Source organism: Amphiura filiformis, chromosome 9 (genome assembly GCF_039555335.1).
Source record: "Amphiura filiformis chromosome 9, Afil_fr2py, whole genome shotgun sequence".
Classification (NCBI taxonomy): domain Eukaryota; kingdom Metazoa; phylum Echinodermata; class Ophiuroidea; order Amphilepidida; family Amphiuridae; genus Amphiura; species Amphiura filiformis.
Genome location: NC_092636.1, coordinates 55739043 through 55749539, shown reverse-complemented (window position 1 = coordinate 55749539; position 10497 = coordinate 55739043). Strand labels below are relative to the sequence as shown.

The following is a 10497-nucleotide window of genomic DNA, read 5'->3' as shown; positions in this document are numbered from 1 at the left end:
TCAATTGCTTGTAACTTTACTTCTTGGGGTCCCATTGGATTCAATGTGGTGTCATAATGTGCAGGATTAGATAGCGCATCTATAAAAAAAAATACCCCAATATGGTTCAATTGTGATTATTTTTCCAAGTGGTTATTTGACACTTCTGTTATGCGCGGTAAATTTGATTCACTATATAAGAACTACCATGTCGTATAACGATATGCTCAAAACTCAGTATAATTATTTATTAAAATTTATCATGCCTAAAAGAGTAATTAATTTTGGTACTTTTGAAAATTCAAACTCATCTTGATCGTTTAAAACCTAATAATTGTATTGTATCACCAGAAGAGCCAACCCGATGAAGAATTTTTTAACACGTGATTACATAAAGCGCCATGCTGTCAATTATTAAGCCAAATTACAAAATATTAAAAAGAGAACAAAATCATCTGGGCTTTCATTTATTATTCAATGGCAAGTTTCGATGTACATCATCAGGTGACAGGTCATCTTTGTTGGGCTGTGATAAGCTCGTAATCAGGTAAGTCAGGAATAAAACCATTATAGAATTATTGCAACGTGAACATTGCAGGTGTATATTGCATAATGTTTTGTTCCGAATAATTTTGCTCAAAAAGTACTTTATTCCGAGCGATCTTCGATCCAAACGGTAAATTCTCCAGAAAGATTATTATTCCGAATGGTCATTGCTCCGAAAATGACAAGCGTGTTTTGCTCCGAATGAATCTTACCGAGGGTTGTTTACCAAAATATATGGTATTTTTATACTATACTAAACTTATGGGTCCGAACACTTGAACACTACGCCACCGTACTCTCACAATCCTTTATCATGTTTATGACCGTATAATATACTGTGCTAAAAAGTTTCCTTACACTTGGAAAGATATCCAAACTTTAAAACTAAACCATATTTCATATTTGGTTAAATTTATTTGTTTAATAATAGATGCACTATCTAATCTCGCACATATGACACTCCATCGAATCCAATGAGACTTCAAGAAACAAAGTTACAAACATTTAATTAGACGAAGGTCCAGTTGATCAGGTCCGTACGGACTTTATTGTTTTCCTTTCTAACACATTTCAGTGTCTATACACTCGAATATTTACTAATCCAATATTATTGCAGAGATATCTAACACATTAAGTCTATATGCTCGTATAAATAACTCATCAAATATTATTGAAGATTCCCAAATGGCAATTCCTGGCAAACGCAAACTATTGAGACTTTACAAAGCTTGAAAACAGTATCAAATTAACGTCGGGGAATTAAGATTTGTCAAGCGCCACGTCAAATTGATATTTGCTATTGGATATATGGAGCTATACAGCATGAAAAAGCCAATTTTGTTAGGCTTTCAAAGCTTATTGGCGATATACCTTTTTTAATTCAGATAATCTTTTGTATTCGCTAAATATATATTATGCACCACCATATCACCCCGTGGCATATCACCAATGCCGCATAACATACACTGCAAATGAATGTTGCCTTTTACAACTGTCAAAAGTCAAATAACTGACATTATGCTTGACAAAACCAAGTGAAATTTTAACTCACTACAATATTTCGTCCTACGCATCGGAGGACTTCATCGGGTATGACTGATCTGGTCATCTGATCCACTTGAGACTGGTTTCCGGTGTTGTTTAACCTCTTTTCCAGTCTTTAAAAGTGGGTCGTAAACGTGGCTTAGGAAGTATGTGCCCTCCTCTCTGCTCAAGGTCTTACTCCTCCTTCTTCTTATCTCCATGGCTTCTCGAACCTCTCTAGACCTATTTTGCCAGAAATGTTTGCCCAAAATATTTACAATAACGTTTTAAAAATGTTTTCACGACCTTTATATAACCCGACATTTAAATGTTATTTAAAACGTGTTATAAAAAACATTTTAAGAACATTTCTGTGTTTGTTGGGTACAAATATTTCAACATAATGTTATTTAAGTGTTGACAAAATAGTTGGGCAAAAATATTTGCAAAAATAGTTTACAATGATATTTCAAAAACACTTTAAGAATATTGTTGTAGTGTGTTTTCATACAAAACGTTTTAAAACGATTTCATGACCTTAATATAACCCGACATTATTTAAACGTTTTTACCTAAACCAAAACCCAATATATAACTTATTTAAAACGTTTTAAAAATGTTTTTGTGTTTGCTGGGTAGTCGGTTCCTTTTCTGATAACTTGCGTTCTGAGCGGGTGTATTTTTTGTTGGTGGCCTTATTTACTTCAGTTTTGTGTTCTGCCAGTCTAGTTCCAAACATGCGCGAAGTTTCGCCAACATAAGACTGATCGCAATTTTTGCATCCAATTTCGTAGATGCAATTTCCTGTTTTCTCCTTGTCTCGTTTATCCTTTGGGTGGACTAAAATGCGTCTAAGAGATCATTGAAAAGGCGGAAAAAGATCTTGTTCGCGAACGCATTCGCGTGATCAGTAATAAAATAATTAGTTTCACTTAATAATAAACACGTCGCTATAAACAAAGAATTAGTAGAAACACTTGACCCGGAAGTGAAATCGCAAGTTGAGTTTCATGTAAACAATGCACGTGAGACGGAAAATAAGCAATGCAAAAGCCGTCAAATAGTACAAGTGAAGTTAGAGCGTTTGATAGACGGAAATGAGAGAAAAATATCGCCGTTAAAACGTAATGACAATGTAGACCTGTCAGGAAACCAACTTAAGAAATGGGTGACGAATCTGTCCAAGCACAAATTAACCCAACCGGAGGAGAAACTTCTGCAGAAAGGCTTGAATTTCGCGGTAAGTTGTGAACATGTACCCAATGAAGAATTCATTGTTGCCACCGAGAAAGCATGTAGTTATGTTTCCGCGAATGATAGACCAGCCTTGAGAGCTGAAATTGTAGGGGTGCTCCACAATGCAAAGCCTCCTCAGTCCAATGTTTCAAAAGAAGAGAGGGCGGCGATCAAGTCTTTAAAGAAAAATGATTCGATCCTGATTATGGGTACGGATAAAGGCAGGTCAACGGTGGTTATTGACAAGAAAGATTATGAGGAGAAAGTACATGAAATGCTGAAAGATGATAAGACTTATGAAACGCTAAAAAATGACCCTACTGCCAAGTATAAACGCAAATTAATTACCATTCTCACTAGACTTCAGAAAGAAAAGAAAATCAATGATGCTCAATATAGACTGTTATATCCCACCACGGCCAATACTCCAAGACTGTATTGTACCACCAAAATTCATAAACCGGGTAATCCTATCCGACCCATAGTGGATTACACAGACTCCCTTGGCTATGAAACGTCAAAAGCTTTAGCGGACTTACTTAATCCACTTGTTGGCAACACAGAACACCATGTGAAAAACTCGAAAGATCTTGCGGAGGAAATGAGTGGTGTTTACATGGAAGAGAATGAAATATTCAATTCCAACGACGTTGTCTCCCTTTTTACTAATACGCCAATCAAAGAAACATTAGACATTATCAAACAAAGACTGGTAGCAGATAAAGATCTGAAAAAGCGTACCAAACTCGACGTTGAGGACATTGTTGAGCTTCTGGAATTCATTTTGACTATCACTTACTTTGAATTTCGGGGCAGCGTTTATAGGCAGCGTTTTGGTGCCGCAATGGGCAGCCCGGTCAGCCCTATTATAGCAAATTTATTCATGGAGTTTATAGAACAGCAGGCTATTGCGACCGTGCCCATCGAATGTAAGCCACGCCTTTGGCGCCGATATGTTGATGATGTTCTCGAAATAATCAATAATGGCCAAGTGCAAAATTTAACTGGCCATCTTAACACTATTGATCAAACAGATAGTATAAAATTCACTTTCGAAGAAGAGAAAGAGGGCAAAATCCCTTTTTTTGGACACTCTTATAATCAGAAAACCCGACGGAACCCGACGGATTCATAAAACATAAAACTGCTTGTGTACAGAAAGCCCACCCATACTAATCAGTACCTTGATTTTAGTTCAGAGCATCCTCTCCATCAAAAAATGGGAGTGATCAGAACCCTTTTTGATCGTATGAACTCTGTCGTCACAGAAACAGGTGACCCTAAAAAACTGTGGCTACCCGAAATGGACGATGGACAAAGTGAAAGATCAAATGCAAAACAAAATCCAAAACGCCAATAAACCAAACCCAAAGAAAAGTAAGACCACTGAAGAGCGAAGCAAAGGTATGGTGGTTATCCCTTATGTGAATGGCTTATCAGAGCGGATACAAAGAATTTTCAAAAAACATAAGGTAGATACAGCAATGAAACCCCACTAAACTCTTAGACGCATTTTAGTCCACCCAAAGGATAAACGAGACAAGGAGAAAACAGGAAATTGCATCTACGAAATTGGATGCAAAAATTGCGATCAGTCTTATGTTGGCGAAACTTCGCGCATGTTTGGAACTAGAATGGCAGAACACAAAGCTGAAGTAAATAAGGCCACCAACAAAAAATACACCCGCTCAGAACGCAAGACGAAAAAAATTGCAGTTGCATCATACAATACATAGAGACTGTATGTCTTCGAGCTTCCCGAAAATGGCCTTATTGGGTGTATGTGCGCGCGTAGCGCGAAAAAAAATGGTATTTTACACTATTTTCGCCCGATTATCCGGCTAAAAAAGGGCTTTATTGTTACAATGTGCGCGGGTAGCGCGGAAAAATTTTGTATTTTACACTATTTTGGCCCTGAATTTTGCTAGAAAAGGGGCTCCTTGCCCTTTTTCTTTTCCCCCTCCTGATTTTCTCTTTCATTTTTTGTCAGAGGGGCACTTTTTCGTTCATTTTTTTGTCAGGGGGGCACTCTGGAAGGGGTGCACCGCTCAGTCCGACACGCCGCTAGTCCGACTGCACAAATTCCCTATACTTCGGGGTGCGTCGGTCCGAAAATGAAAAATACTACGCTAGTCCGAAAAAAAGCATGCCCTAGTCCGAAAATGAAAACCACTGCAACAGTCCGACACGCCTCTAGTCCGAATCTGAAAACACTTTTTCAGTCCGACACGCCGCTCTTCCGAATCCGAAATAGACTGCGCTAGTCCGTATCTGGAAAGCACTGCGCTAGTACTAATATCGGACTAGCGCAGTTTTTCCCAAATTCAAATTCGGACTAGCGCAGTATTTTTCAAATTCGGACTAGCGCAATGGTTTTCAGTTTCGGACTAGTGCAGTGATTTTTAGATTCGGACTAGCGCAGTGTCGGACCTACGCACTGTACCCACGGAAGGTACATGCTCAGAAATTGCAACGTTTATCCGTAGCCATGGTAGCAGGCCCATTGTCCACACTGCATCATGCACATGCGCCTTTTGAGTAAGGCTTATTGTTTAGTGTGTATTTATAGGGTCTGCTTTGATCCGCTGGCTTATAACAAGGAAAAAAACTAAAACCAGGAATTTGAAAATGCCCATACACCTAAAAAAGTACCACATTGATGACGATGCATATCACTGCGGATTTACTCCCCCTTACTATCCATATTATTAAAGGAGTACCTTGAGAGAAAGTATTAGGCAAGACATACAGTTGTGAACCATAATTATATAACTCTTAAGGTCCACCTTGGTCGAGCTGGTGCACCACTCAATCCCATACGCCGCTAGTCCGAATCTGAAACGCTGCGGCTGCGCTAGTCCGAATATGGAAAACACCTCTTCTGTCCAACACTACGCTAGTCCGAATCTGAAAAACATGGCGCTGGTCCGAAACTGAAAATGACGGCGCCAGTCCGAATCTGTAAAACACTGCGAATATTGATCAGTGTTTTACAGATTCGGACCAGCGTATTGGTTCATAGATTCGGACTAGCGCAGTGGTTCCCAAATTCGAACTAGCGCCGTGCTATTAAGACTTAAGCATAATGCGATTAACTTTCACTCAGATTCAGCTTGAGGCAGATATTTTCTCTAGTGTTTACATGCAGGTGATGTCAAGTGGTATTATTTCCATCTAGGCCTATATATCTGCCTCTCTGAGATTTAATATAGCTTATATTATGCGTTTGCTGCTCTGGGTAAAGATTAACAATTGTTTATCTGCCTCTTTCTTTTTCTCTCTCGCTCTCTCCCCAGTTGCAATACCGGAATTGTGACAGCTGTCGCAATTTACAGCCGTGACAGGCATTGCAATTCCAAAATTGCACAAATCATCGTTGCCAAAAATCATCAAACTCCGAGGTCTTTTAAAGGTAGCTCAAGAATATCTTTGAGCTGACGGACACCTGTACCCGGTGAAGGCACAAATCATGATTCGAAAGTGAGTTTTGGTGGTGTGCGCCTAACAAGCTGCCTCTCCAACCCTCCTGACAATTTATGTTTTCAACTGTGTTTGTGCATGTCTGTTCAGCTTTAATTTTTTACCAGAAGGAAACTATTGCACATGGAACCTACTGGACAATTTTGATGGTATTTACTAATGTACTTTTTATAGATTTGATAGAAATATATTTTGGAATCTTGACATAAATATACTACTGTGCTATTTTACAATACAACTGTATACAACTCATCTGGGAAGTCATCTTCACTAAACTGTATGTGATCATTCATACTCAGCCAACTGTATCACAATCATTATAACTGTTGACCATCTATCCTTTGTATGGATAACTGACTTGATACATTCCAACAATGGAGTTATTGATTTTCACTTTGCTCCTACTGGCTGGACCCTCACACCAATGGGTCATCAGCAGTAGTACTAGCACTATGTGTGTATTCACCCACAATATGGAACTAATGATGTGTATTCAACATAATGTATTACTTGATGTACATCTACAAGAACTTCATCGAATAAAGTTCCTTACCACCAGGATTCCGTATTATGGCAATGCTACTTCTACTTTTCAAATAGACATTTTGGTTTCTGGAGATATTAACCCCAACCCTGGGCCCGATACATCAGCGCCCTCTGTGGCCGATTCTGGGTACAATACCAAGACTCAAATAACTTATGACATAAATAAACTTTTTTGCACTTAATATACCTAGTTCACTACCAGATATGCTATTAAATCATATCAAATCGCTTGGCATTCAACCTCAACCACCCTCGCAAGTCACTAGATCCATTGTTACATCTACTCCTAGGCGCACGCATCGAGGAATAAAAGGAGGTCGGCGGAGAATGCGAAATGAACAAGACTCGGCGTCTACGAAAATTACTAAAAGGACTCCTAAAAACCCATGTGTAGCTTGTGAACGCGGTGTTGTATCACGCTCCCGCGCAATTAGCTGTGATGGATGCGATAAGTGGACTCATGTACGTTGTTCTGGTTCAATATCCAATGAACTTTATGACCATCTGGTTGCTGAGAATACCAACTTTTCTTTTATTTGTAACAAATGCTTAATTCAAAGTTTGCCATTCCATTATGTTAATGAATGTAAAGATCCTATTCATAAAGACCCCAAATATAAGATTTCAAAGATGGGTCTACAGAAATCTGTTTCTGTTACCAAAGGTAAAGGCCTTCATTTTATGCATTTTAATACAAGATCTCTCTTGCCAAAGATTTCTGAATTACGCTGTTTAATTTCTGATGCCAAGCCAGCTGCTGTTGCTATATCCGAGACATGGCTTGACGAATCCGTTCCTGATAATGAGATCAACATTCAAGGGTATGCGGTACTTCGCCATGATAGAAATCGGGAAGGTGGCGGAGTGTGTGTTTATGTCCACAATGATATTGCTTTTAATAACCGGCTCGATTTACAAAGTGATTGTTTAGAAAATCTTTGGCTTGAGATCCTCTTACCAAAAACAAAACCAATTTTCTTTGGTGTGTTCTATCGCCCTCCAGACGATACAAAGTTTCTTACTTACTTTGAAGATTCTATTTCAAAAATAAGGTCCGACTGTGAAATGATCATCATGGGTGATATCAATATTGATTGTTTTAAAAAAGAAGTTTCACTTTTTAAAGATTATTTGCATATCTTGAACCTATTTGATCTCCGACAGCTAATCACCACAGCCACTCGTATTACTGATACAACATCAACTTGTATTGATCATATTCTCACTAACAATCCTGAGAAGATGTGTAAATCTGGTACGATCAGTATTGGTCTCAGCGATCATCTCCTAATATTTTGTACTCGAAAAGCTGTCAGAGGTCAGGTAGGTCAGCATAGAGTTATTAATATCAGGTCTACTAAGAACTACAGTAAAGACATTTTCTTGTCCAAACTGTCCTCCATAAATTGGTCTTCTGTGTACAAATGTACTGATGTTAACCATGCATGGGACCTGTTTAGTACCATACTTCTGAAAATTATTGATGATATTGCACCGATGAAACAAATCCGGTTGAAGTCAAGAACAGAACCTTGGATGGATAATACAATTCTTGAAAGTATTCGGACAAGGGACCAACTTCTTCATGATTTCAAGGAAGACCGCTCAAATGCTGATCTTTACAAACAGTACTGTAAAGTTAGAAACAAAATTCAAAGGGATATTAAAAGAGCCAAAGCTGAGTATTTTAGTAGCAAAATTGATGAGCATAAAAATAACCCCAAAAAACTTTGGCAGCAGTTGAAAGCCCTTGGCTACAGTACTAAAACTAAAGAGCAGTGCAAAGTTGTTTTGGAAATTGACGGAGAAACTTGTTTTGATTCTACTAAAGTTGCTGATCACATCAACACTTTTTATACCACTGTTGCTAGTAACCTTGTCAAAAAGCTTCCTCTCACTAAAAATGAATTCAGCACTGACTCGCAAAAATTCCAGAAGTTTTATTCTGATAAAGGTATCACTGAATGTAGTTTTAAACTCTCTCCTGTTACCACTGATTTTGTCTTTTCTGAATTGTGCAAATTACATCCTAATAAAAGTACTGGATTGGACAACATTCCTGCTAAATTTCTAAGGGATGGGGCTTCTGTCCTGAAAGATCCTATTACTTCTATTATTAATTTGTCTATTTTAACCAATTCAGTTCCTGTTGAATTGAAGTGTGCACGTGTCACCCCACTAAAAAAAGGTAGTAGATCAATGGTTGGTAACTATAGGCCCATCAGCATACTAAGTGTAATCTCAAAGATTCTTGAGAAGTCTGTGCACAATCAACTTTACCAGTATTTAACTGACCATCATCTTCTTTATTCCCATCAATCTGGTTTTAGAGGCACTTACTCTACCGACACTTGCCTTATTCACCTCACTGATCACGTGCGTACACAGATTTCTCAAGGCAATTACACTGGTATGGTGATGTTGGACCTACAGAAAGCCTTTGACACGGTCAACCACGATATTTTGTGCAATAAGCTCCGTGCAATGGGGATTGAATCAGTAGATTGGTTTAGGTCTTACCTAAGTGAGAGACAGCAGATAGTCTGTGTTAATAAATCCAACTCCAAACCTATGGCAATTACATGCGGTGTGCCCCAAGGCAGTGTCCTGGGGCCACTCTTATTTCTCTGCTACGTCAACGACATGCCAATTAGTGTTGACTGTAAGCTTTTACTTTATGCAGACGATAGTGCATTGCTTATTGACGGCAAAGATCCAAAGGAAATTTCTTCCAAGCTCAGCAAGGAATTGGAGTCTTGTCAACAGTGGCTTATTGACAATAAGCTGTCTCTTCACTTGGGTAAGACCGAGGCCATTCTGTTTGGTTCACACAGGAAATTGAAGAAACAATGTGATTTTAATGTCATGTGCAATAATGAACCTATCCAATCTACCCAATCTGTTAAATATTTGGGTATCACATTAGATCAGTACTTATCAGGTGAATCAATTGCTAATATGGTTCTAAAAAGGCTGGTGCAAGACTCAATTTTTATTCAGACAAGCTCAGTTTCTTGATCAAAAACTCGCAAAACTTTAGTGTCTGCTTTGATTCAGTGCTATTTTGATTATTCTTGTTCTTCTTGGTTCTCTGGTCTTTCTAAAAACTCCAAAATAAACTTCAAGTCATGTAAAATAGAATTGTTAGGTTCAATTCTTGGTCTGGACTCACGGACACATGTTGGCCAAGCTGAACTTGATAGGCTTGATTTTTTTTTTTTTGTTGATAGAGTTAAACAATTGAAGCTTAACCATGCTTTTAAAATTTTTAATAACATGTCTCCAGATTATCTGAGTGACCATTTTATAAAAGTAACTGAAAGACACCGGTATAATACCAGGGATAGCCACCTCAATTTTGTTGTTCCAAAGTTTCATGGGCAAATTGGTAGTACCACCTTCCAATACACTACAGTCAAGGCCTGGAACTGTCTCCCAAGCAATATTAAATCCATCAATGGCTATGCCAACTTCAAAAAAGAAGTAAAAGCTCATCTTGCTACAAAAGCAAGATCTAGTACTTGACTGTTTCGTTTGTTTCCTTCTTTTGTCATTGATGTTGTCCCCTTTTAAAGGACCCCAATGGAAATAAGCCTCCATGGCTTTTTGGGCTATCCTTGGTCTTATCAACGTGATCTCTATAAATATGTGCTGTTTATATTCTTATTCTGTTTTTATAAAATGTAT

The 10497-nt window shown here is 38.3% G+C and overlaps 1 protein-coding gene across 1 annotated transcript; it reads left to right on the top strand.

Annotated features, from left to right (window-relative positions):
* The first annotated feature begins 2989 nt into the window (after positions 1 to 2989).
* LOC140160159 (uncharacterized) lies at positions 2990 to 6706 on the top strand. Its single transcript, XM_072183436.1, has 2 exons — positions 2990 to 3713; positions 6564 to 6706. Exons 1-2 carry the CDS (start codon positions 2990 to 2992, stop codon positions 6704 to 6706), a joined length of 867 nt encoding a protein of 288 aa, XP_072039537.1.
* The last annotated feature ends 3791 nt before the right edge of the window (positions 6707 to 10497 follow it).

Coding starts and splice junctions, on each gene's coding strand:
- LOC140160159 (XM_072183436.1), top strand. CDS start 2,990: ATGGGTACGGATAAAGGCAGGTCAACGGTGGTTATTGACAAGAAAGAT. Junction 3,714..6,563: donor TGCGACCGTGCCCATCGAAT/GTAAGCCACGCC, acceptor ATTCATACTCAG/CCAACTGTATCACAATCATT.